General features: G+C 42.2%; 3 protein-coding genes across 3 annotated transcripts; all 3 read left to right on the forward strand.

Annotated features, from left to right (window-relative positions):
* The first annotated feature begins 109 nt into the window (after positions 1-109).
* ralbp1 (ralA binding protein 1) lies at positions 110-9626 on the forward strand. The gene is made up of 10 exons (XM_084481023.1): positions 110-168; positions 1646-1961; positions 3167-3643; positions 4021-4370; positions 4677-4838; positions 5237-5368; positions 6072-6182; positions 7279-7400; positions 8171-8291; positions 8595-9626. Exons 2-10 carry the CDS (start codon positions 1697-1699, stop codon positions 8907-8909), a joined length of 2055 nt encoding a protein of 684 aa, XP_084337149.1. The 5' UTR covers positions 110-168; positions 1646-1696; the 3' UTR covers positions 8910-9626.
* A 1102-nt stretch (positions 9627-10728) lies between these two features.
* rab31 (RAB31, member RAS oncogene family) lies at positions 10729-16122 on the forward strand. The gene is made up of 7 exons (XM_084480414.1): positions 10729-10868; positions 11521-11600; positions 12389-12470; positions 12877-12948; positions 13330-13436; positions 14355-14464; positions 14749-16122. The coding sequence occupies exons 1-7, from the start codon at positions 10833-10835 to the stop codon at positions 14844-14846; spliced, it is 585 nt and encodes a 194-aa protein (XP_084336540.1). The 5' UTR covers positions 10729-10832; the 3' UTR covers positions 14847-16122.
* Positions 16123-16566: 444 nt separating this feature from the next.
* LOC311360432 (vesicle-associated membrane protein-associated protein A-like) lies at positions 16567-27275 on the forward strand. Its single transcript, XM_084480509.1, has 6 exons — positions 16567-16723; positions 21721-21873; positions 23409-23512; positions 24519-24599; positions 25827-26018; positions 26266-27275. The coding sequence occupies exons 1-6, from the start codon at positions 16666-16668 to the stop codon at positions 26428-26430; spliced, it is 753 nt and encodes a 250-aa protein (XP_084336635.1). The 5' UTR covers positions 16567-16665; the 3' UTR covers positions 26431-27275.
* The last annotated feature ends 491 nt before the right edge of the window (positions 27276-27766 follow it).

The following is a 27766-nucleotide window of genomic DNA, read 5'->3' on the forward strand; positions in this document are numbered from 1 at the left end:
TTAACTGTATTGGCATAGCTGCACCATCAAATATGTTTGTAGTTTACGTGTATTCATTGAACTACATTTCCTACCATGCTGAGCCGTTGCGCAGACTCAGAAGGGTTTATTTAGTATATGGAAAGCCGGAAGCACTACTGTGAAATTGACCGAACGGACTACTAGTTGGTAAAGTTACTCGCTTTTATCGTTTGAGTGTCTGGCACCACGATATCAGTTACAAACTATACTGCAGTACATGTAATACTTACTCATTTTATATTAGGGTTGCTTTTAAAAAATAGGTGGCTAAATTGGACTGTTGGGCTAGCGAATCAGCTAGCTTAGCTACGTAGCTATCTAGCCAAGTTGTTAGCATATGGGCCTGTTCATTTTAGATCACAAGTGCACAGTGCATTGATTAAATTGAATGATATAACTTAAATAGTAGACGCCTGTATTGTCCAGCCACTTGCCTTAATTCTGGCCTACGACATGTTTTCAACGAGCTTGACTGAACAGAGGTAGTCAGGGGTAGTCAGCTAAACATGCTGACAGCAGCTTGTGTTCATCTCTTGGTGAACTCATGGTTTTACTTTTCTGTACATGCACATGAAAAATGGCATGTTTCACAGTTGTAGGCGGTTTTGCATTATCTTGGCTTGTAGCTTCAGAACATTCAAAGGTTGTAACGATGTTCGCTTAACGGCTAAACCATTTCTCTAACATAATTTGGCATTTGTATTACTGTACGTCTGTGATCTCTAAAAAATGTATTTACATTTACTATTAAATACTACATACTATTGACGACCATCAGTAGTTTAGATTAACATGATAATACCATGTTTACGTCATTCATCCTCTTATGTTATACATTTGCTAGCTCATTAGTTTTAGGTGGCTGGAATGGGTTAAACCATATTGATCCAGGCTAAGCTGTTTCCTAAGCAATACGGAGCATTTCTTTTTTTGCTGACATTGCTGATTGTTTTTATAGCCTGTTAAAAGATTGCCATCATATTTGTTCTAAATCATAGCCCCATCTGGTGGGTATATTTTACTTCTGCAGCTGTTGCGTTCATTCTTTCATTCTACCATAGATTCAGCTAAAGGCAACTTTTAGCAATGTATCGATAGGTGATAGATGGCAATGAATACCAATTCCATTTACTTGCATAACTATGCAATAACAACATGTTTAAGTTGTGCACTATATTTGCAACTCACAATACAGAACTTTGTTTGTTTCATAATGCCCAAAGCAGAATATTTTTGAGAAAGTTATTGATATCTTTATTGGCTTGATATTGGTAGGATTCGTAGGAATTATTATACATAATTATACATCTAGAATCAATTTGATTTACATTTTTCCGACATTATTGATTCTTTGTCGAGATATAGTATATTGTCAGTAAGATGCAACAGTACAAGTGTTATTGCTGTGACCTAGCCAACAACTTTCATTGAGCATTAAGCAATCATAAATTACTCTTTATGCAGAAAGCCTTTTTCAGGCTCTTTCTGCCTTGCCTTGCCTTAATGCTCATTTAATGTGACTGCAGTCCATCCTGATATAGTCCTGGATCACCTACTGATTCTATTGTAGAGCAGATATCGGCCATATACAAAATGTAAGCGTTGTGTGTGTTGTTCCCGGCAGGTGTGATGTAATGCCCCCTGCCGCCAGAGGCCTGAGCAGGGCAGAGCAGCCATGACAGAGTGCTTCCTGCCCCCCAGTGGCAGCCCCTCGGAGCAGCGACGGGCGGAGCACCCAGGGGGTGCCGCCCGCACCCCCAGCTCCGAGGAGGTCAGCCCCACCAAGTTCCCCGGGCTGTACCGCACGGGTGAGCCCTCGCCGCCGCACGACGGTCACCACCACCACCACCACCACTACGAGCCGGCAGACCCCTACCTGTCGGAGGACGACAAGGAGCATGGCAAGAAGAAGAACAAGTTCAAGAAGAAGGAGAAGAAAAGTAAGACTGACTTTCCCACTGTCGTTGAAAGTCAGGCTTTTCAGTAGATTGCTTATTGCAGTGGACTCGAAGGGCGTCACTGCCTCACTTTAAGCTCTCAAACCCTAGCCCAGGGCTCCGCCTGTGTATTCCTTGAGAGGGAAAACATAGGAGGGATCCCTCCTTTCAGGGATGGCAAGAAGTGCAAAAGCGTCTAATTAGACCAAACCCATTACACATATATATATATATATATATATATATATATATATATATAATATACACATATAGTTGTATCTTCTAATCCTGACATTACTAATTGACTCATTATTGTGAGTTGCATTCTGAAACCAATTCAACTCTTACCAATCAAACCTACCTTCCCTTTTCTACCCAACGTTCTTAATGTTGCTAACCAAGTAAGTGTTGACTATGTTAACATTAACATGTTAGCATGTCCATTTAGAGTTTAACCTGACTCATTTAGTTTTTCTTTTTGAGGATTAATTAAAGGTAAATAATGTCCACCATATTTATTTGGATGACCTGTTTTGCCATGGCCTACTCTGCCAAACGTGTATACTTTCATTAGCCACTGATGTCATTGTTATATGAAAGTATTGATTTTGTTTCTGAAAAAATGTAAGTTTTGTTTCCATTATAAATGCTAAATTCCTATCCTATATAATCAAATTGTATGCATATTCTGTTGATATCTTGGTGAGTTTACTTTCCATGCCTATATTTAGCCCTCCAAGCAGGTCACTGTTGGAGAGCTAGTTCAGGGCACACCCAGAGTCCATCATAGGTGTATCTCAGTCACCTGATCATAGCAAGTACCTCCTTTTTTTTTTTTTTTTATTCATAAAAAAATAGACTAGTGATTATAAGGGTGGTACCGACCTAATAAAAAAGGGCACTAATGAAGTCTGACTAATGGTAGCTGCTGCGATAGGAGGATGATGTTCCAACAGTCAACCGGTTCAGCGAGAGGAGCCTGCCGGGTGCATTGGGAGCTATGATGCTAATTCAGTAACTGACCTCTTATTTTTTTCTCCTCAAAGTCCCTGTTCTCACAACCAACCTACTTTCCTGTTTTATTTTCCGATCCTTCTACTCAGGCGCCTCCGACGCAGATGTAAGAGGGAGATCCGATTCAGCACGAACGGTGTGTATATATGCGTTTTCCTGACCTTTTTGTTCCGCCGCTTCTTCCCTGCCTCCAGCCGAGGGCTACGCCGCCTTCCAGGAGGACAGCTCGGCGGACGAGGCCGAGAGCCCCTCCAAGATGAAGCGCTCCAAGGGCATCCACGTGTTCAAGAAGCCCAGCTTCTCCAAGAAGAAGGAGAAGGACTTCAAGGTGAAGGAGAAGGGCCCCAAGGAGCCCAAGGAGAAGGAGAAGGACAAAGACAAGGAGAAGGAGAAGGAGAAGGAGAAGGACAAGAAGTCCAAGGACCTGACTGCCGCCGACGTGGTCAAGCAGTGGAAAGAGAAGAAGAAGAAGAAGAAGCCGGTCGAGGCAGAGCCGGCGCCGGTGCCTGTGGAGGCCCCCGCCTTCAGGCCTATCTTTGGGGCCCCCCTGGCCGAGGCCGTCAAGAGGACGGCCCTGTACGACTGCATCCAGCTGCCTGCCGTCTTCAGAGAGTGTGTGGACTACATCGAGAGCTACGGCATGAAGTGTGAGGGCATCTACCGAGTGTCTGGTATGGAAACCACTTTGTTCTGCTCATGATTGATGATTTGCAGTGGCAAACAGAGACTGTATTTATGCTAGAAAGTGTGTGTATGTCAATAGTTAATATCTGGGTCTGTTCGGTTGATTGTAGGGATGCACCAGAACAGCTTTGTCACTGTGTATAATTAGTGTCAAATCCCAAGTACCATCTCCATACTTTTACTGAACGTTGCAGAATGTTGAGTTTTTCCCTTAATCATGATCATGTTTTACCGTGGTGTGATACTGATAGCTATGGGGATCTCTATTGGCTACTCTCTTCCTAACAGAGGAATCCCATGTCCCAGATCCCAGATCGTACCCTGACTCATCCACCACCACCTCCCCTTTCCCCCCTTTCGCCAGGTATGAAGTCCAAGGTGGACGAGCTGAAGGCGGCCTACGACCGCGAGGAGTGCCCCTGCCTGGAGGAGTACGACCCCCACACGGTGGCCAGCCTGCTGAAGCAGTACCTGCGTGAGCTGCCCGACAACCTGCTGGGCCGTGAGCTGGCGCAGCGCTTTGAGGACGCCTGCGGCCGGCCGACAGAGGCGGAGAAGGTGGCGGAGATCCAGAGGCTGCTGACGGAGGCGCCGCCGGGCAGCAGGCTGCTCCTGGCCTGGCTGGTCACGCACATGGACCACGTCATCGCCCGCGAGGCCGACACCAAGATGAACATCCAGAACATCTCCATCGTGCTCAACCCCACCGTCCAGGTAAAACGGAGAGGGATAATGTAATGTATCACAGAATAACTGCTCTTTCTTTGCTTACTTAATTTTAAGGATAATATAAGGAGTTTTTACTTGGTATCAAACAATCTGTATGGATTGTAAAACACCAATACTGACTCAATGGCTGGAGACTAGGCCTGGCTGGAGACTAGGCCTGGCTGGAGACTAGGCCTGGCTGGAGACTAGGCCTGGCTGGAGACTAGGCTTGGCTGGAGACTAGGCCTGGCTGGAGACTAGGCTGGACTAGATATTGGGCCTGATTGGAGCTGTTCTCCTGTTCCTGTTCAGATCGGGAACAGAGTGCTGTACATATTCTTCACCCACGTGAGGGAGCTGTTTGGAGACGTGGTCCTGAGGCCCGTGGTACGGCCGCTGCGCTGGTCCAACATGGCCACCATGCCGGCGCTGCCCGAGACCCAGGAGAGCATCAAAGAGGAGATCCGAAGACAGGTGAGTCCACGCACCACACTGACCCTCAATAGGATCTTGAAAAGGGCATCAGTGGTCATTGGTGGTGTGGTGCGTATAGCAGCCATATTTGTTTAAGCATTTTCTGTTAGAGGATACGCCAAGCGACCCTTTCCCCTTTTCACGTGTCTGCTGCCAAAACAAACATTTGCGCTCATGATAACTGGAAAGACTTGTCCATCGTAGAGACATCTGCCACTCCTGATTAGGTTCACAGAGTGCTGGAAGTGAATTGAAAATGATGTATAATTTGTCCTATCACACACACACTCACATACTCACACTCACACACTCACACATATGCACACACACTCACTTGTAATCCTACTGTCAACAGACAATGTATTGACAATGTAATGTATGTATTTGTGTGTGGTCAGGAGTTCCTACTGAACTGCCTGCACAGGGAACTGCAGGCCGGCGTGAAGGACCTGTCTAAGGAGGAGCGGCTCTGGGAGGTCCAGCGCATCCTGACGGCCCTCAAGCGCAAACTGAGAGAAGCCAAGCGGCAGGTGAGTACTGGACAGGATGGGTCCGTCTAACGCAAATTACACCACTGTGTTGTCTGTGTTAGCTATCATCATTCATCGTCATGTCATTCTGCACAAAGCATTCTTCCATGTGGTTAATATGTAAGGGATAATGTATAGAACGCCGGTCATTATCAGGAAAATAAGCCCCCACAGGGCGAACCGGCTTATTTTCGCTAATGACCGGCAACGTTCTATACATTATCCCACTTATTACAAGGCTACTTGCCAAAATTAAAAAATAACTTCACACGGTGTGTCTTTTTACAATTTATTCGTCGTAGTGTTGATCAGCAGAGAAATAGTCCGCCAAAGACGTTGACGTTGCTTAGCATGATCCGAAAGATGGCCAAAAATTCACTTTCCTTGACAGCGGTCATTATATGCTTAGCAATGGTCATTAACGAAAAATAACTGACCACCGGAAGTCAGGAAGGCCCATGCAAGTGAACGGAGTGTTCCACAGCATTGAGAAGAGCCGTGTAATAAGTGCTGTTATGTTATAAAGTGGGATTTTCCAAAGGTAGTCATCTTCTCTTAATTTTCTTTGGTGGATTTTCTGATGATACGGCACTGAAGTTGTCAAAGCTTGTGAATTAAATGTCTAATAGCACTGTGACAAAATCATGGATAAGCTATGCACAAAACCGATATTTACTGGTTCCTTAACGTGGTTGTACCTTAGGAGTGTGAGAGCAAGATAGCCCAGGAGATAGCCAGTCTATCGAAAGAGGACGTTTCTAAGGAGGAAATGAACGAGAACGAGGAGGAGGTCATCAATATCCTTCTTGCACAGGTAAGGATTCACATTCCTTTATGGGCAAAATGTAACTGGTAATGGACCGCCCAGGATGTGTCATATCGTGTCTCTTCTTAGCAATATACATATTTCTTCTGATATCAGTGGCCAAGAATTGTCCTCTGCGCAAGCCACAGTTAATGATGGCATCCTTTAGAGCAGGGGTGGGGAACGTACTGCCCCCCAAAGCCTTTCATCTGGCCTGCGGAGGCAAAGGCAAAGGCAACAAAAAAAATAATATATATATATATATATATATATTTTTTTTTTTTTTTTTTTTATTAAATAAAATTAACAAAGCATATAGCATAGCCTAGCCTAAAATATAGTTATACAAGCATAAGTGACAACTTTTGAATGAAATTAATTAAGGAGAAAAAGGTTAATTTCCTTTTTGTTTACTTTGGAATGTTGAGGGTCACATTGGGGTAGCCTAAACAAGTCGCAGTGTCATTTCTAAATCTAACTATTGATGGCTAGCATGCCATCCGCCAAGAAATGAAAGGTTGATTATGAATGTCGTGTTTTCCTAGAAAAATGGACTGATGATTACTTCTTTGTTGAAGTGAAGGGCAGGCCAGTTTGCCTTGTGTGTGGAGAATCGCTCGCTGTAATTAAAAAGACCAACCTTACCGTCATTACAGTACTAAACATGCTAAGTGAATTGCAGGGGCAGTTATGCAAGGACAAAATAAAAGTTTGGGTGCCTAACAATCAGCTTTCACCAGACCAAAATCAGAGAGAGAAAACATTGTGCATGGAAGTTATGTGGTGAGGGAGTTATTTTTATAGGCCTAAAAAAAGTGCGGCCCCCTAAACAAGTTACAAAAATTGATACGGCCCTTGTTGTCAAAAAGGTTCCCCACCCCTGCTTTAGAGTAACAGAACTAATCGGTTAGCTTCACAGAATAGTTCTAAACACATGCCAGCAGTTTCTAAATCATTTTAACATTATTATTGACACAAGTGTTTTTTTCTATCCCATTAGAGATGTCAAGAGTGACACCCGACGACACTGTCAATATCTGTACTCCTCCGTCCAGTATCTGGATCTCATTCCGTCCTGTTGTCTCCATGGTTGTGTGTTCCCCAGGAGAACGAGATCCTGACGGAGCAGGAGGAGCTCCTGTCCCTGGAGCAGCAGCTGCGTAGACAGATCGCCACCGAGAAGGAGGAGATCGAGAGGCTGAGGGCCGAGATAGCCGACATACAGAGGTACCGTTACCTCATTTAGATCTATTTTTATCATGGATGATGTTGGGGTTTTTATAGATAGAGGAGTAGGAGTAGGTCAAATGTTTCAGGGAATCAATCTTTCCGGTTAATCCCATTTGTGCACACGGCATTACCATCTTAATGGTGCAGGACTAAACAGAGGGAGGGAGCAGAGGGGTTGTTTATTTTCATAACTCTTCCTTCTTCTGCAATTTTCCGATCTTTGTCTTTTACAATGCTCAAATATTACCTATGCATGTTACACATAAGAACACTTTAAAGCATGATGTATAATGTATTATACATTCAAGTTTCCTTCACTTAGAAGTTTCCACTGTGTTCAAAAAAATTATTTTACAGTACCAGGCCGGCCTGGAAATTTGTCCTTTCAGGGGAAAAGCCACTGTGTCGTTATTTGACAGCACAAAGACCACATGCCAGTGCGGCAATGCCATCGAGTGAAACACAATCATGTTGAATCAATGGACGTTGATGTACTTCTTTGGATTATGACAAAAGTGAATCATCATCATTGACCTCATTCTACAGTGTGCCATGAACACCAGAAAAAAAATAATAGAATTGTATTGTTTTAAAGAAGCAAAGCACACCCAGCACAAACGTAGCGGCTAGTATTTGTTTGCGGGCTTTGTACGGAACTCCTCTACTTTGTCCCCACCTGGCCGTGTGACTTGGGCTTTGGAGGTGCTGACAGAACCCTTGAGGGGGGCTGTGCACTTCTAAAGCCCTGCGTGGCACCCTGTCTCCAGCCGCCAGCAGGGACGCAGCGAGACAGAGGAGTACTCCTCGGACAGCGAGAGTGAGAGTGAAGACGAGGAGGAGCTGCAGCTCATTCTGGAAGACCTGCAGAAGCAAAATGAGGAACTGGAGGTGTGTGTGTGTGTGTGGAGAGAGGGTTTTGTGCTAAGCGCTTAAAGTTATTCATTGGTGGTTTCTGATTTGCTCATCATGCGCATCATGCTCATCATCGCAATCACAGCAATAGTTCTGTCTGCTGTTTATATTTTAGTAGTGAGTTTTATTCCAAAATGGATTTTATTTATTTAAAGATATATAATTTGCATCTGTTATTCTCACTCGGACAGATGGAAATAGCATGAACTCCATTCACATGACGCTTTGAGGGTCTTGTGTGTGTGTGTGTGTGTGTGTCTCTCTCTCTCTCCTCCCCAGAACAAAAACACCCACCTGAACCAGGCCATCCATGAGGAGCAGGAGGCCATCCTGGAGCTGCGTGTCCAGCTGCGCCTCCTCCAGAGCCACAAGCTGCAGCAGGAGCAGAGCGCTCCGCCCACGGTCGAGCTGGCGCCGGCGGCTCCGCCCAGCCCCGAGGCCCGCGGTGAGGAGCCCACCAAACGCTTCACTGCCGCTGCCGGCACAGCCCCCGCCGCCGCTGACCCGGCCACCGCCGTGCCCGCCAACGGCAAACCTGGCAAGGAGCCGTCCAAGCCCTCGCCGAGCAAAGACAGGAGAGAGGCCAACATGTGAGAGGAAGGAGGGGAGGGTGGTGGTAGGATCACAGGTCACATGGTGTTTTACCACGTCAGTGGCTTTGAGCCGCCTTACGTGTCTCGTTGCTGTGGTCAGCAGCCTCACTCAGACTGCTGGTGGGGCCCTGAATGCATTCAATGCCTCCTTGGAACCATATGAGTAAAAGATTAGGGTGATATTGCAAAGCCAACAGGAAATTACCTTTTGGCTCAACATTTTGAGTATCTCTTGTGTAAAACAAACCTCCCTCTATCTTCTTTTCTGTCCTTCTCTTTCAGTGCAGAAAGATAGGGCATAGAATGATGATATGAGAAGGTAAGGGAGATCCTAATGTGTTGCTTTGTCAACAGGGCTTGAAGAATTTAAACAAGCAGACAATGTATTTTCTTTAACCCTTTCTCAATTTTCCCCATATGAGACACTTGAAACTTGATCATTATGCCATGACTGGACAAGTTTCCCATGACAACCACTAAGGGCCACTCAAAAGCTCTGTGATAAATGATGACTTTACTGTTGATCTGTGTATTATATATTTAAATAGTGCTCTGGGTGTGATGGAAGAATTTTTTGTTTTTGTTTGTTTTTTCAACTGCATTGATTTTAATTAACTGGCTTTTTTATTAATATATAAATGTATCTATAAATATATTGTAGTTATTGTATTTCATTGGTTGTTGGAACTGCAAAGGAAAATAAACTTACATGACATGACATCACCCTTACATGACAAAAGTGTACGCCTCACTGCTACATGTATATAAAAAAAAAGGTTCAATAATTGAGTCAGGTAAAACTGCTTGGGCATCTGTTTTTTTTGTCTTTTTTTTTTACCATCACCTTCCGTTAATATATATTTCTTGTTATTCCTTCAATGCAATCATGAGACAAATTAACTTTTCTCTGTTACATCAGTCTTAACAAAAAACAGCTCACATCTGAAATGTGGATTCAACTTAATGGAATGCTGAAGCATGTCTTGTAATGATAAAATGTACGTACGTATATAAACGGATTAGTCGAAGCATTAATGCTGATTTTTGTTTTCTCTTTCATAGATTCAGTTGCAAGTTTGATTGTGAAAGTCAATCGTTCCTAGTAATTATGACTATTGCGAAATTACTGTGGTATTCTATTGTATCTGTGATATGTAAAGCTCAGGCAAAGCCTACTTTATGTATATAATGTAACATTTTGCAAACATACTGTATTTTTCAGCTCTTATTGTCTTATATTATTTGTATTATTACTGATCTTCATGAAGTATGCTAGTGGGATTCTCCCGGCATTAGACATTGGCTTATCAAAGCAATCACGTTTGCGGTAATCACAATTACTATTCGTTAATCTCTTGTGATTGAACCCGGTTAATACTAGAAGGAAATCATGCTCTTCTCAAAAGTATTTTCATATGATCCCAGGCTTTAGAAGCTTATTGTTGCCGACAGATTAATACTGTGAAGAATAAAGTGACAACCCATGTGAATCATTGTGTTTATTTGCTCTTTAAAAAACTCACTGATAGGCTGGTAAAATTATCAGTTAGATGTTCACGTATTTGAACACGAGTACGCTTAATTTATTCCAATCTTCCGATTCCCTCTTTCGTCTATTCCCTATGCCTCCTTTTACCTGCTCGTGTGCCCATCGTCCCCCCGGTAAATAACAAAACCATGGACAAAACAGAATAAACTGTAGATGAGTGTGGCGAAGGGCAGAGGCATCGGCACAGACACAGCGTACCACGTGACCGTGAGACGCTGCCCCTGCTCCGGCTGAGTTCCGTTATATTCCATTATGTTAAAGGATGGTCACTCTTGTCTAGGGGCTGGGTTCCTTTTTTGTTATCCAAGAAAATAAAATCATGGCTGGACAAAGGCATTAAGCACATCTTCAGTGATATGATCTAATTGCTTTAACATGGCGATAAGGGAGCTCAAGGTCTGTCTTTTGGGGGTAAGTTTTCATGTTTGAAGATAAGTTTGCAGCCTCTTTTTCCGTGCGCCTACCGCTTTTCGATAGTAGCATAACATTGAAACATCAATCGACGTAGGCCTGTCGATTGATGTGGTGAATTCTTTCGAATCGGTCAGAATTATGTTTTTTCTTTCCGGATTTCCGAATTTTTTAAAACTTAGGAAAACATGATCTGATCTCTGATGATGGTTCGCCCAAGAAGGCTATATCGGGTCTATCGGTCGTTTGAAAAGCCTAATATGTCCCTCTTAACATCTGTTAGGTTGGTTTGGGCTAGCTTTACTTACATTTTGAATAAACTGGACTCGTCTCTTGAGGATTGTCTCTCTTCTTTGCATTTTGGAAGAGTTTTTGTTTTTTCACCATGACGTCATCATCCGGCGAGTTGCAACAAGGAGATCGTTTGGTTGTTGCTGTGTTTGCAAAATCGTGGTTCTTATGTGTGTTGCTATGTGGCAAAGAGCCTAACGTCACCCACAATGGTAAAAATACGATGATGCAGGGCGAAATGAAGAACTCCACCAAAACTATTTTCTGTGCCCTATATTTCCAATAACCAGTCGTATGACAAAAGTGTTATGACCAATTAATCACGTTTTCACTTTTGCAACCGTTTCGTTGTTTTTTTTAGGACACAGGAGTTGGAAAGTCAAGTATTGTATGTCGTTTCGTGCAAGACCATTTTGACCACAACATAAGTCCAACGATCGGGTAAGACAAAATAACATTAATAACATTATTTATATTATTTATACACAGTTTTCCCTCGTTGATTAGTCATGTGTAGGCTATCAATCAATTTAAGGAGCAGATATGCCTCATATGATCAAATTATGGACCATAGGCCATCATAACTCTTACCATTGTTAAACGTTAGTAGTGACCATGCGTTCTCTTTCGCACTATAAACGTTCAATTTATTTTGGTACGGTAAGGAAAGAATACAAATACTGCTTATTCGGAGAACTGGAAGCATGGAACTAGAGACCATATACCATGATTGAGAGAACAAAGATTGATATTTATTATTTTATTTTCATCTACATACTTATGTCACAAAAATATAATTACAATTTTCTTTATTGTCTGAAAGGTTCTGATGTAGGACCTTATATTATTAGGGGATATTCTCTGATGCAAATTATCTTAGTTTAGTATAGGCGACATAATATCTGAGTGAGAGAGAGAATGTTCTTGGTTTATCTTCTGCTATTATATGTTCTATTGTTTCCAAAAAATTGGGAAACATGTTATATATGTAGGTTAGTTATAAATAAGTTCTAAAAGTAGTCAATACTCAATACAAAATCTGGTTTAACATTACATAAAAGCTTGTTTACAATTCATCAGAGAATGCAGGATGGAGAAACTAGAATTATATATATATATATTTAAGGCATCACTTTCATTCCTGTTTTGTACCTCAGAATCACTGCTCTGTGGGACTGTTGCAAGACATTGTGTTGAAAAGTACAGATAATTATCTTTATGTTCCACAGTGCGTCGTTTCTCACCAAGACAGTGCCTTTTGGGCATGAACTCCACAAATACCTTATCTGGGACACTGCTGGACAGGAAAGGGTGTGTTCTTTCACAACAAAAACAACTCAACCACTCATTTGTAAACATGAGCTCACAATTATTTCAGATTATTTAACCATTCGTACATTGTGAGCCATACTTATTTTGCATATATTACAGAATATTCAGTGTGAGATTTTTCACTGTCCTTAAATTATATACATTGTCTTAAGATCGTGGATTCATGACTAGGCAGGATGCTGCTTAAAGTATGATCAGTTATCTAGGGGCTAGGTTAGTTAAGGTAATTTTGATAATTCATTGTTGAAATGAAGGAGAATAAATAAATGTTGTAATGTGTACACACAGGCCTGCCGGAAAGAATTGCTACTAGGCTATTCCCTTTTTCAATTTGCTATATTGCTTGATAGATTTCTGTTAAATAGTATGATGTTTCCTTTTTTAGTTCCACTCGCTAGCGCCTATGTACTACCGAGGATCGGCTGCTGCGGTCGTTGTCTATGACATTACTAAACTGGTAAGAGCAACGTAATGATCCTTATCTCAAAACTACCCGGAAGAACAGGGTGACCCTGAACAGGGTTTTGGAGATATCTAAACTGGTATAGAGACGTGATGATCCTTATCACAAAACTCCAAGGAAGGTGTACCCCCTACCAAATTTTCAGTTGGCTACGATCCATCCGTAATGAGCGTAAACAATGAAAAGTGAATAAGTGTTTTGCCATTATGATGTTGTAGCGTAACATAGGCACAATCAATCACTGTTGAGTTTAGTTAACGTCATAATATCTCAGATCTTAAGAAATTATAACCTATTACGTTCCTAATTTATCTTCACCATGCTCAAATCCATCTTAAGCTCTACCCTAATTTTCTCATTTCCTCCACTTCCAAGGACTCCTTCCAGACCCTGAAGAAGTGGGTGAAAGAGCTTAAAGAGCATGGTCCAGAGGACATTGTTGTCGCTATAGCCGGGAACAAAAACGACCTTGGAGACATCAGGTGGGATTGCTTCTCTTCTTTCTCATGGCTTTATACTGGGATCCACGACCACGTGTTTTGTTGAGGTGTGTTGGTTCTTGGGTCTATTTTGGACTTAGAAGAAGCATTTCTGCTTTACTCTGCAGTTTTCTGTCTTTTTCTGTAGCACTACTTTTGAGTTACATTTTGTACTATGCAGCACAAGTGCCATTGTCATTGAATGCCTTAACTAAGCTGGCTATCTGCCTTCATCTTTATCTAATTAGATTTGATGGCCCTCAGGGTCAGAATTATCAATGTTTTGTTTTTCTCCAGTGAACACAGACGCACATAGGTCAAATCCCCCCCCCACACACACACACACATATTGTGAGTAGTTTTCTGGTTATCTAGTATCACATCTCTTCTTCTCCTCAAATGGACTGGAGCTTCCACCCCTTCAGATCTAAATGTTTTCTTGTATTGCAAAATCTGCAAAATCAGTCTATAAACTATATTTTTCTCGCCCCTCGTGATTTCCGTTCAACTGAGTTTGGATTAGGTCTCATGGTTCTCAATCAAAACAGAAGTTAATCAACACAATTATTTGTGATTGCAGCTTTTGTATGTGTCTATCAAAAACAGTATTGAGACCTATTGCAACAGCTTCCTAGCTAAGCCAAGCACTAGCACAGCTAAGTTAACCTCCGATCAGAACCTGAGTTGGGCAGAAGCAGGGACAAACAACGAGAGTGGTCACTTTCACATCAAGGGTTCAACCCTTGCCTGTTCATCAGTTGGGAAGTTCTGCATGACAGAAATGTATTTACTCTTTCCGTTTCCTCTTTCTGTGTGTTCTCTCTCTCTCTCTCTCTCTCTCTCTCTCTCTCTCTCTCTCTCTCTCTCTCTCTCTCTCTCTCTCTCTCTCTCTCTCTCTCATTCGCTCTCGCTGCTGTACAGGGAAGTGCCGATGAAGGAAGCAAAGGAGTTTGCAGAGTCAATTGCGGCAATTTTCATTGAGACTAGTGCTAGAAATGCTGTCAACGTTGAGGAACTCTTCCAGAAGATCAGTAGGTTTCCTGCATTCTATTCTATTCTGTACTAATGGTGCGTTCCAGGCAACCCGTGACTCACCTCCCATGAACTCGTACCAGATCGATGTACTCCCAGTTCCAGCTCGTAACTTACAGGCTAAAAACTGTTCCTGGAAAGCAGCATAATTCTGCATTCCTCTGCGTTTAAATTTTTGCATTGGTCCTCATCCTCATACTTCCAAACTCAATTGTGCACTTAACGTTTACTCTGCGACGTCACGCGTGTTGTATGACACACATGCTGCTTGGCATATTTTCAGGCAAGCAGATTCCACCACTGCAAAACCCAGATGTGGAGAGCAACGAGTCTTTCAAGCTCACCCAGCAACCCCCACCGTCCACTAGGAGGTGCTGCTAGTCCTAAGCCCTCCAGCCCTCAACCCCTTCACCATCTCCACGGATACATCCCCCACCGCTCCATCCGCTATGCATGCAGGCAGCAACACACACATTCCTCAATTCCAGGAAAAGGGAGCAGTGGACACCAACTGTCTCTTATAGTGGCGGCCTTGCAAAGAACAAAGGTATCACACTGATTCCTGGGTATTGTATTGTGTGTGTGTGTGTGTGTTTCTGTGTGTGTGACAAGAGTATTGATTCAAATTCAGTTAAGTCGATGGTAGGCTGTTTGTCTCCCTCAGGTGGTTTCATATATGAACTACAACATGCTGTTTTTAGATCACACTGCTGTATTTTTCACTTGCCATAAGCATTTAACATTCCGGTAGTTTGCATGCATAGCTGTACGATCGGTGTAAATTTACTAGTTTATCTGGTTAATTGTGGTTGCTGTAGTATTGAACATATCTCATTTAGTATAATTGTTATTACACAACATAACTTTAAACACTAAATAAGGTACTTTCAGCCGAAGGACAACATTTAAAATGGTGGGAATATCCATTCTATAAACTTTTCATTGAGCGTCCTTGCACTGTGTCACTCAATCGTTTGGTGATTTGGTTGGATTTATTGGAGCTATTAATGTGTCTTATTACATTTAGCAGAATATGGCTAGTATACAGACCCCTAACCAGCGGTAGCTTTGCATTCCAATTGGTCATGTGTTCATCACATAAACGTCATCCAGCTCAAAAAAGTGTTGTTTTTATGCAGTGAATGGCCTCTTGTGGAACTGTAGCCTGCTATGGTCACAACAGGGGCATTAGGGTTATTGCACAAAAGTGATTAATTCTTATGTATAGTGCCAATGCATGAAACTTCATTATCAGTGCCTTATTATTGGACCACTTTGTAACAGCACTTTTTCCAACAGATAAAACATTTTAGAAATAGTGTTGGTTATGTATGTTTTTTTGGATGGATGTTTACAAATATAGTAAAATGCTTACTCTCCCTATTTTCAATGGAGATTCCAATCTGTGGTTTTAGACCTTATTTTATCATGATACCCTTAATATTACAGAAAGATCTAATGCTACTATCTAACTTCTTGTCAATTCAAATATATTCTAATTGCCAGAGTGTTAAAGAGAAGTGCCCTTTTATTAAGATATGTTGTTTACTGAGGATATCAGCGCATAATCCTAATGGGTGCATGTATTTTAGTCTGTCCAGAGTAAAATACCATTCCGCCTTTAAAGTACAATTTTAGCCATTCAAGTATGTCACCGTGTTATCCTGTTTTCTCAGAAGACCAGATTTACAAATGTACTTTAATCTGTGTAATAAAATGTAAATAATATTTCCGGCTGTGGTTATCCTCTTACAGTTCCGGCTATCAGTTTTTACACATCTAATGTTATCACGGAATTACACAGTTGACAGCACACAGAAAATAACACCCTTTGCGTTTATTTTCTACTATTCATGCAGAATAGTCTTAGAGATACATTCTAGTGTTGAATGTTTGGGCTACCCTTTGCATCACATCAGTACAGCTGTAATAATATTATTTTATATTTAATCTGAACAACTAATATAGACCCTGAAATCGTATTATATGCACACCACACGACAACTCATTACAGCAGTTGGCGGCGTCGTCAACACAGCGAACGCGCAACTAGGTCGCGCACGCGCGCGCTCAAGTATTTGGACCCACATGCTCGTTCGCAGAGCTCAGTCAGCATTTGACTCAGTAGTGGCAAGGGATCTAGGATTTCCACTTGTCAGTGGCTCCACGATATCGCATTTAAGTGCATCCCCAAGCTAAAATGTCAAAGTTGGAGCAAGTTCTCATTCTTGACCCCCCTGCTGACCTGAAATTTAAAGGTATGTACGTGTGTTTGTCTGTCTAATAGCATGTCTTTGGTAGTACCAGTGGAGCATTACCATGGTATAATGATTTAACACTCCCTTCGCTGAGTTTCCTAGCTGCCTGGCTAACCTTAGCTAGCGTTCAGCGCCATTTTAAGCTAGCAGAGGAGGAAGCGGGCCCGTATGGATCCTCGAGCTGTAGTGACGTGGACACCTGGACATACGCTCCTCTTGCAGGCTTGTCATTCAAATCCAGAGGGATGATGAGCGGCAATGTTTTGTGACGCCCACGAATTTAAAACAAGAAGAGAAGTTGGCAGATATATTTTCTATTCCTTTATAAAAGCTCGCACTGGGGCGCGAATACCAACTAACCCCATCCTTGGTAGCACAGCCTGTTAGCACGAGCAATTTGTTATCTCAATGGGATTGAGCCTCTTCTCCTAAAAAGGCAGTGTCTTTTTAATGAGTCACTAGTTTGATTGCCATGATACGAGTGAAGAGGAACTTTAAGCTATTGAAATGAAGCCTCGGAACAGGGATTGCTACCATTGCTTACAAGTGTTGGCCAGAGTTGGACTGCAAACTTAGCTTTCCCCGTGATCATTATTGTATATAACCTGGACATTTCCGAGGGGCTACCTTGTATAACAAATGAGTTTATGTCACGTTTTCAGAGCCAGCTACATCAAATCAATATGAATGAGCGACTTGAATATTTATGCCAATTAGTAGGTTGTTTTACCTATGATGTGTCAGTGGGAGCTAATGTTTAGCTAGCTAGCTAACGTTGACTAGCCGTCTCTCTTAAACCAGAATCTAAGTTAATATTTACACTACTTAGCCTTTTTTTTGTCTATTTACATCTAGTCCAGTCACAGAGAAAAGACAGTCGATCTGTCGTGAATACCAAGTTAAGTTATTGCTCCTCTGGTACTGCCTTACTCCACTTGTTACGTGTCCATTGCCAGTCATGAAAAAGTAGTTGACTAGCCGATAAGCTAACCCCATCCAATTGACATAGTGAAGAAATGGACATATGTCAGTGCAATTATTAACAACCGGTTTATAAATGTTCATGTTATGTTTAATGTTGGAATGGTGAACCATAAAGAAAGTAATTGAGTACAAATGACCCTGCGTTATTTCTCTCCCAAATCATTTCCGATTTCTGTCACTGAATTCCTTTGAATTGAGGTGGCCAAATAGACCCACAGTTGTTATCTATACAACCTCTGTAAAGCGTTTTTGTATCAGTAATGAATCAGTTCACTTGATTGTAAATATTTGAATGATGAAGGTGGAGGTGAGGTGAGGGTAAAATAAAATGTAGTCTTCTGAATGGGGGAGTAAGTGTCCTTCAGAGGAACTTGCGTTCATATACGGTAACGTTTTGTCACTCATGTGATATAATTGCTAAAACAGACATGGTTTGTTATCAAATCTTGAACCTCATTTTTCATTAAACTGTCAATTTAGCTTTTCAATGTAATGTTGCTCACATGTTTGATGATTCCTTTCATTGCATTCAGCCTTTACCTGCAATAGCAATGACGCATGACCGTGGAGAAGACCAGGCAAATTGAACACAAGTTTTCTTCTGCCAAATCATCAAGCTGGTCATTGCTTGCAATAAGTGACTGCCGCTACGTGGATTTAGAGTAGAGTTTGTAGAAAATGTTTTCTAAAACCAAATAGTTGCTACCCCATTCGTACTATGGCACAAGCAGCTTGTTCTAAGAATCAGAAGCTAATTCAAATGATGCCAATTGCTAGTCCACGATGACAGAATTCTGACGTTTTATTCAAAGACAAGGATTCAATAACTTCTGACAGGTTGTCCTGAGGCAAGACGATATGGGCAAAAGGATGGGCGGCCACAGCTCATCTTGGGTTCCAGAGATGGAGCTAAATTTGTCTGTATATCTTGGAGCTGCCCTGCTTTAGAGGTTCTGCTGGGATTCCTCCAGCAAGCTAGAGGGGGCAGCCTTCCTTTCCCTGCTTGTTATTTTTAGTGTCCCACTGGCCTGGGGGACCTTAACTCGGCAGAGATGAGAGGGACACGGTAGTGCTGCTTGAGTAAAGGTTGCACCTTGCAGTGAATACACGTGTGCACACCAGGTGGGCGTCTCTGCACGGTGTTCAAAGGCTTTGTCTTTTTCAAGCTTCATACGAGTCCTCTTGGTAGGTCTATACACTAAATATTATCGTCTTTAATCGTAAGGCCATAGCTTGGTTTTGAGGGATCAATTGTTGATGTGAACAGACTGGAGACCTGCTTAATTGTATTTGCGAAGCACATGGAATCAATGAGCTAATTTCCAGTATTTCCAATTTCCAGTATTAAGTCTTAATTCATTGGCAGGGTCTACTTTTCAATTGCCGTAATTACTCGTATTCAACCTTCATGTAACTCTCCATCCAAGAAATTGTAGCTTTTGGTTTCACTTGGTCAGTTTAGTCAAAGGCACCACACCAAACTACCACACCACAGCTGACCATTGGCTTGGTTTGTGTATGAATACCTTTTTGTTGTGCACCTATGTTCTGCTGCAAGCAGAACTCCTTTCCACTCCTTACTTTCCAACTGTACATTTTGGCCTTCACTGGGTGGGTAGTTTCTGAGCTGGTCATGCATTGCGTCTTATCTCAGAGCAGAGGGTGTGGAGAATGGCCCTTGTTCACTCTGAATTTGAGCATACACGGGTACCTTATACCTGTATGCTGCCTCACCTTCTCCTGCGCATACCTTCTCCTGCGCATGCGAACAAACAAATGTTGAGCAAAATGAGGGTAAAATATGGATGGACTACAACATGCCTATTCATTTTCGGTCGTTATTCGTTGATACTCCCACACACATGGGAGAAAATGACAAAAGGTTGGTTAGGTGAACACTTTTATTTATGAAATGTTTTCCAAAGGCTATTATTTCTCAACAGTAGATGAGTGTACGTAGAGCAAGCAGGGCATGCTGATTCCTTGTGTATGAAGTATTTTGTGCCACCACTACCTCTTCAGCTTATTGAGTTAGTGGTGACTCTTAATTATCAGAAATCAAGTTTCCCATGTCCCAATATTTTTGTATATTAAGATATGGTCTAATATGAATCAATCAACAGAGCATAATGTCATATTAAGTAAAAAGCCTACCCTGGTTCTATCCAGCACAACTAAGTGTTACTTACTACTGATGATGTGGTTTTGTGGCTCAACAAGCTAGCATGCCTACTACATAAAACACCTGAAACCATTGCAATGCAGATCTGTTTGAGTCTATACTCATTCCCTAATGGCTTTGCATTAGTCTCAATATAGACACTGAATACAGGCAAATGGTATTTTATATAGTCACTTGTTTTCATGCATGGAAGCAAGGGAAATAAAAATCTCCTGTCAAGAGGACCATGTTGTTTAAACTGTATCGAACATGACTAAAATGGGGACAATATACAATGGTTTACAATCTTATCAAATGTTCCTGAATATTTAGTGCGTCCCTGCCTCAGTGTTTGGCATGTCCTTCATCACGGGGCATGTATCCTTGGCTAGCTTGCAGCTTATTTTGAAGCTCCTGGGCTAATTGTTGTGATTGAGTTTCGGGGGGCGTATGATTCAATGTTTTGGACAGGCCATGGTCCATCAAAGCAGGCCCATCAAAGCTGGGCTGTGTTGTCAGTCACTAGTTCACTAGTTCAGGTCAGGGCTTAATGTGAAGCAGACCCTGTCACAAGATGGAGAATGCTTAAAGTCTTACATTATTTGTGCTGGTCAAGGCAGCCCTTCATTTCCAAAGTGGGCATTAGAGTAGACATCTTTATGAATTAGGGAACATAATTAGAAATAAAACCTGGATTTGGTCTTGCTGCTTGTATAACTTGGCTGGTGGATACATCTCAAAACTGGTTAGAGTGTCAAGTTTTCATGTCATTCGATTTTGCCACATTGTTCTATTTTTTTCAAATTATACAAATTTGGAAGTTATTTAACGAGAAGACGGAACATTCAATTAATTTGTTATGCCGTTTAACCGCAAAAAGAAAAGCCCACCGTCTTTGTTCCGTAATGGGACCCATTCTGAAGCTAAAACGTGTTTGCGGTTACATGGTCGGACCAGATCGACTTATCATGGATTAAGCCATATAACGATGTTGCCACTCGACGGGGGGGCTGTCATTTGTCTGAGTATAGATACTGTACATCGGATCAGATTCGAATAATGGTCGGAGACCTTGCTGACTCCGCTATGCTAGGTGGTGCTGTAGCCCTTTCAACGAGTGGTACTAGAGCCACTTCCGGTAAAAGCAAAAACAAACTATCTGGCGGCATACAAACAAAGATGGCGTACGAGGAGTTTGAGGCAACAGTAGCGTACATTTTGTGCATTTTTCACTGTATACAAATGCATATGAGGGAACAAATTGAGCTTTTTGCTGCGACGATTCTTGCACTTGGTGCAGCATGAACTGGGTCTCCTCGTCCGTCCAGAAGTGCGTTGCTGATTTTGTCTAAGCCATGGTATTGTTTGACCTTTCCGGCAACAACACTACTATTTATTACGTCGTCTCCTTTCACTTCCAGGTGTAATCCCCAACCGTAATTCTTGAGCATGCGCAGGACGCAAACTCCCAGCAATACGATATGATACAATCGAGTACACATGAAGGTAGATAGCCGACTATGACCGGCTCAAGCTCAGCTATCGTATCGACTTCGCTAATCCGGTCTGAGACGATCCTTTTGGCGAAGCAGATTGTATAAACCTGTTTACATCCACAATCTTTATTCGATTCGTTCATTTCAACATTATGCTCCAGCATGTAAACACAGTGACTGTTAACCTATGCTATTGGTATCCAGTGGTTGGTTTAGGCGCTTGGTATCCATCTTTATTCATCATATTTTTTGTGTACGTGTGAAATGGGTTCCATTTTTTGTAGCACTTGCTCGTCAGGTGCACACGGGTCTGTATTATGCGTTTAACATCTCTTCTGTGATCCTTCTTCCGGCAGGTCCCTTCACAGATGTCGTCACCACAAACCTCAAATTGAAAAACCCCTCAGACAGAAGAGTATGTTTCAAAGTGAAGACGACTGCTCCGCGCCGGTACTGTGTACGGCCAAACAGCGGCGTTATCGAACCCGGAGCCACCGTCACCATCTCTGGTGAGTAGTGGCATCTCAACCCTACACCCACACAGCTTGTACATCTGTAGGCTGTGGATGAATGGTGCAAAAGTAAAACATTTCTGGTGGTTTTCCCGTTTTACTTCTTCAGGCCTAGAATGACGTAACTTTGAATAGCTTTGAATGTCCTGGCATTGCCTTTGAGTCAATTATTTGATAACATAATGCCCAAGCCATACGAAGGGTATGCCCCTTTCAATTAATGCGTATTTGTATACTGGAAATTAGCTTTGGGCGATGACTGCCGGGCAGGTGCTGTAAGAGCGTGGGAAACAATTTTTACCAGTGATTTTTAAGTGTCTATTATGCAGAAATGCAACCATGCTGATAATCAATCACTAGTCCACCTTAAAACCTCATAATGTGACAGGCTAGTGCCAAGATCCTTAAACTCACCCTCTGTTTGTAATACTAGCCATTTTAAAAACTTCAGACAAAGGCCAATATTTGATTACGGTAGTTTGAAGCAAACACGTACCCTCATTCACTTTCATAAAGTGTCTGCCAACACTGGATGTTAGTCCTTCCAGAGGGCTTGTAGAGAATCTCTATATAGTCTACAGTTAAAAGGGATCAGATCAAAAGAGTGATCAGGTTATGGCTTGCCACATCAAGAACAAACAGTCATACATGTTGATCAAGTGTAGATCAGATGATGTATTTAGATGAGTAATGCAGTAACACCGTGATCCAGAAATGCAAAAGCAAGATCAGAATGGCTGAGAAGGAAATGACAGTCAGTGTCATGTCAGTTTAGGCCATTTAGAGGTCTAGAGATGCTGATTTAAAGTTAATTGGTCCTCAATAAATTTAGAACATTGATAAATAATGATCGCTGTCCTTTAAACAGTTAAATATATAGAGCTCATATGGGTTTGGCAAAGATTGTATTGTGTCAAGTTCTCAAACCATCCAGTGAGACTAATCTAATGTAATGAAGGACTCTCCCCTGCAGGTTGAGCATTTTTATTTAATTTACAGTAAACGAAATACGTCAATACTCCAAAGAACATGTTTAAGTACTTGCAGTATAATAAAAAGGCTAACATACTATGGATCTGTAGTAAGAAAAAAACACAGGCGTGTTTAATAGGGCACTTGTATATGCCATGTCTCGCATGAGAAACGCTGTGGAAGTTTCAAACATTACAATGTCTTTTCATCAACATTACTACCAAAACAATAACTAACATTCCTATGCTCCTAAAATGGTGGCGGTCATTGAGATTGGATGTCACAATCTACACGCCCTATAGCATAGTTCTTCTTTTGCATGTTAAGTTAAATGTTTATGGTTAATACTTTCTGGGTGTTTGGTCATGAATGCTGAAACGACACAGCATGTTTGTAGCAAGGTAGAATAATAAGCACCGCAAATGACAGATGGTAGTGTTGCTTGTACGTTTAACGTTGATTTCTTTCCACTCTGTCTCCTTTGATTAGTCGTGTGATGTTGATTAGGTTCCTGTGTGAAATTTGCTGTTTAAATAGATTTGTCTTTGTGTTTGATTCAGTTATGCTACAGCCCTTTGATTACGACCCCAATGAGAAGAGTAAACATAAATTCATGGTGCAAACCATCTTTGCTCCAGCGAATGTGACTGACATGGATGCTTTGGTAAGTGGCTTTTCTTTTCTATTGCTGTAAATAATTTTCCACTAAACAACAAATGTCCATTTTTAGTTTAGTTTTAAATTAGTTTCCAAATGAGGATAACCTTTTTAAATGTGTTTCCAAAAGTAAATCAAGTATTCATGTTTTGCAAAAATGTGGCCGAACCACATTCTCTACTTGTATCGTGGGGTATGTGCTACCAATCTACCAATCTTAACTGCTTCTGCCTTGAAACATTCACTGGATGCACTTTTTTTGTATTCAGCTGTTTTATTTAATCACTTCCTGTAGTGGTACACTGGTGTAGATCAACAGATATATAAGGGTTAGTTTGCTACATAATAAGGGATGGATTAGCCAACATTTTAACATTACTGTGTGTTCCACTATTGTCCACCAGATGTCAGCAAATACTCAAGTCTACATTGAGGTGCACATGCTCTGGACTGTAGCTCTCTGTCTATATCTTGCATCACTTGAATTTAAAGCTTAATATAAAATAAATAACAGGATGTGCTTCATGAGGATGACAGTTTTTGTTTGACTTTTGTGTGATTCCTCTGAAGTCTGATTTTGGATTATTTATGCGTGTCCTATTATTCCAAGTGTTTGCTACTCTCAGTGGGTGCCAACTTAGAGATGTATGTGTTCACAAAAATTGTCTTGTTTCTGTCAAAAAAGACACTGGTTACAATGAGTTTGTAACCAGGATGTTATGGTCTCTTGTAGAGAATAGAGTTGGCATTACCTCTAATATACGGCAGCTCAGACTTTTTTTTTTTGTGTGTACCTGTTATGTGTTGGAAAATATGCTGGTTGAAAATGTGCAGAGATGCAGTAGCTTTCTTAATTGTGAGAAAACCACATAGAAATTCAAGGTGGTGTAGAATGTAAATTGAAGGCAGGCCTCACACAAGTGTGTGTTTCTGTGCATGCATGTGCTTCGATAGAATCCAGCTGCTAGCAGTTTGGCTTGATGAATAACGTGGCTGTTTCCCTCCTCCACCAGTGGAAAGATGCGAAGCCCGATGATCTCATGGATTCCAAGCTGCGATGCGTCTTTGAGCTTCCTTCTGAAAACGATAAAGTGGTAAGCAAGTCTCTTCAAATGGAGGGAGTAGTCTGCAGATTGAAGTGGATGACGTCCATGTATATACAGACTTAATTCAAGGTCACGTCTACAAACCCACCCTTACTTAGAGGGTGATTTATTTTACTGTGAAGTATGGACCACAAACATCTATCACAAATTATGTTATTGGAGAAGCTAGGTACATGTTTTTCATTATAAAGATTACATTATTTGACATTTTATCCAATGCCATTTTAGGGCAGCAGAAAATAACACGTTCCTAAAGTTTCTAAGACACAGGGATACTAGCTTGTCTAATGCGATCACAACAGTCAGATTGAGCTCATGTATTATCCTCGTCAAAAAGTTCAGCAGAGGTTCCCAATCTGGATTGCCATGACCCCCACTAGCTTCAACTGTCTGACAAGGCCTCCTTGATTTTAGGGGTTCAATACATGGATACCCTCACTTATAATGCAGTCATAGTATTTGCTACCACTGAAGTAGCCTCTGTATAGGGTTAGACAAGCAGACGTTAACCATGTTGTTGGCAGTTGAGTACAGACACCTTCTCCAGAAGAGCAGGAGCAGAGCTTGCTACCACAGTCAGACAGTCCAGGGTCTCCAGCATGCAGTACTAGCCGCGCCCACTGCCCGTGCCCACCCCTGCCCTCAGGGACTTCCAGACTTTCATCAGCAGCCACTATGGCCTGCCCAGCGGTGATTACTGGCAGGGCTCCAGGACTGCCCCTATCTCTGGAGCTAGTGTCAGGATGAAGCAGCAGAAGGTCGGTTTAGTGGTAACTGGCAGGTAGGCTTTGAGACGCGGGTCAGGGGTAGGTTGACACGCAAACGTGAGAGTCGGGTAGTCACTAATACAGTTGGGTCTTAATCCTATGACTGTTTGAATCTGTCTAGGTTTCTAGAAGCAGAGTTTGGGACTGCTTTAGTGTTGTGACAGTTTGTTGTGCCCACCCCTTCTTCGTTCTTGTATTCCATGCCCTCATGTTGTTTTGTCGTGCAAAACAAAGCCACATCAGACAGAGGTCTTGGAGGAAGATTTCCTCCCAGCACTCTCTGATGTGGCAATGCCATACTCCATGGCCCTGGACCAAGCTGCCTATTACTATATTTTTCCCCCCTCTCTGCCACTCTGTCTGGATCTGTCTTTTCCCACTTGGGACCCTGGCAACGCTGCATCTCACTTCATCTCTGGCTCTGCCCTACCCCCTCCCCCCGGAGCAGAATGACGTGGAGGCCACCAAAGCGACCCCAGTGCTGAACTCGGCCAAGTCTGACGGGCCCTTGTCCTCCATGGCGGCAGCCAAGCCCAGCGGAGGAGCCCCCGACGACCCGGAGATGAAGAGAGTGATGACCGAGTGCAAGCGGCTGCAGATGGAGATGGGCAAAATGGCAGAGGAGAACATGAAGCTCAAGGTTGGGAGGCCCCGGCTGAACGGCACAATGCGAATGCCTCCAGACCACTGGTTGCTAATGTGTTTCCGATGGGGTTTTATATAAGTATATTTTTGGCGTTTGTGTTAATCCTAAAGCTTTGATGCCAAACTAATATAAATGGTGGCCTTTTATATTTTATTATTCTGGTGTGTGTGTGTGTGTGTGTATATATATCTTTGTTCTCTTGTCTGTAAATGTCCCATTGAGTTGTCTTCTCTGTTTATAGGATGACGGCGTCAGAATGAGGAAAGCAGCCCGCTCAGACCACATGACCTCAAACTCTAGCGCCCTCCTGGGCAGAGAAAGCAGCAGCACCACCTCCCTGCCCTCCCTCCTCGTCGTCATAGCGGCCATCTTCATCGGATTCTTCCTAGGGAAGTTCATCTTGTAGACTGGGAGACGCATGCCAGCCGTATCCCCCTGCCCCCCCGCCTCCCCCCCGGCCCTCCCCTCCTCCACCGCCCCCGGCTCCGTAATCATTAAAAGGCCGGGGAGGGACCGAGAAAAGTCTTTTCTGTTGACTTTGCCATATCATTGGTTGTGCGGTCGCCAAGTGCACACGTCTGTACAGCATCGTTCCAGGGGCGTTGCCTTTTTTTACAATTTCTCACACACGGTTAGTACACACACAGAATCCGGAAAAAAGTGAAACTGAGGTTGTCCCCTTTTGTTTCCTGTTTTATTTAATGGCTGGATGTACAGGAAATCTAAGAGGGTGTTTAAAGTTGTACACTATCAATATGGAGGACGGTGGAGATGCACCTAGAGTGACCTTGGGCCAGATGCAGTTGAATAAAAAAGAAAAAGATTGGTTCTCTTGCTCACTTTATCTCTGTCTCTCTGTTTTAATAGGAATTGAATGGAATGGTAGCTGTCTTGTAAATGTTATTTTAAATTGTTTTACGAAAAACAGAACTTCCATCAAAATAAAAGACCTTGCCACTCGTTGCTGGATTGCCTCTGAAGTCAAATTCAGTTTGTTCATTTTGTAATTTCTACTTCTTTCGGAATGTTTGAATCCAGCTGGGGATATAGGTGCCTCCTTCCTTGTACATTTCTCTCCTTTCCTATCCCTAACAACACGAATGCAAACTTTATATATTATTTCTTTTTTTTTCTTAATATAAATCATATATTCCTTATGAGGCAAATGTTGACTGAGATATAAGGTCTCCATTCTTACAACTCTGTCCTATGGTATTACGCATTGAAGAAATAAAAATGAAAAAAAATGGTTTTGATAGCAGTCTTTTCCTGTCTCCAATGAAATCTGCACCATCACACGTTAAATGTTCAAATGAAAACCTTACATTAGGTTTGGAAAGCTAGGATTAAGTATTAAAATGACATGAATGCAAATTATGATTTGCCTTTTAATGTTGTTAAAGATTTAGTGTGCAGGTTTTAGTGGCATCTAGCGGGGAGGTTGCAGATGGCACCCAGCTGAGTTCCCCCCTCCCTTTCCGACGACGCAGGAGAAGCTACGATAAGCAAGGTACCAGGTGAAAAAACATGACATCGTCCTACGATAGCACTAAGTAAACAGCTGTCAAGTTATGAGGTTCTTTGATCGATTTGTTAATTGCTTTTAGTAACTTTGTTACTTGGGGCTTACAAGTGAAATAGCGTGGAGGTGAAACATGGCGGGCTCTATCGAAGAGGACCCGCCTATGTAGATATGCAAACAGTCACCTTTCGGCGAAATTCGCCGGTTTTTTAAACAAAAT

This window comes from Micromesistius poutassou (genome assembly GCF_964030765.1).
Source record: "Micromesistius poutassou genome assembly, chromosome: 16".
Classification (NCBI taxonomy): Eukaryota; Metazoa; Chordata; class Actinopteri; order Gadiformes; family Gadidae; genus Micromesistius; species Micromesistius poutassou.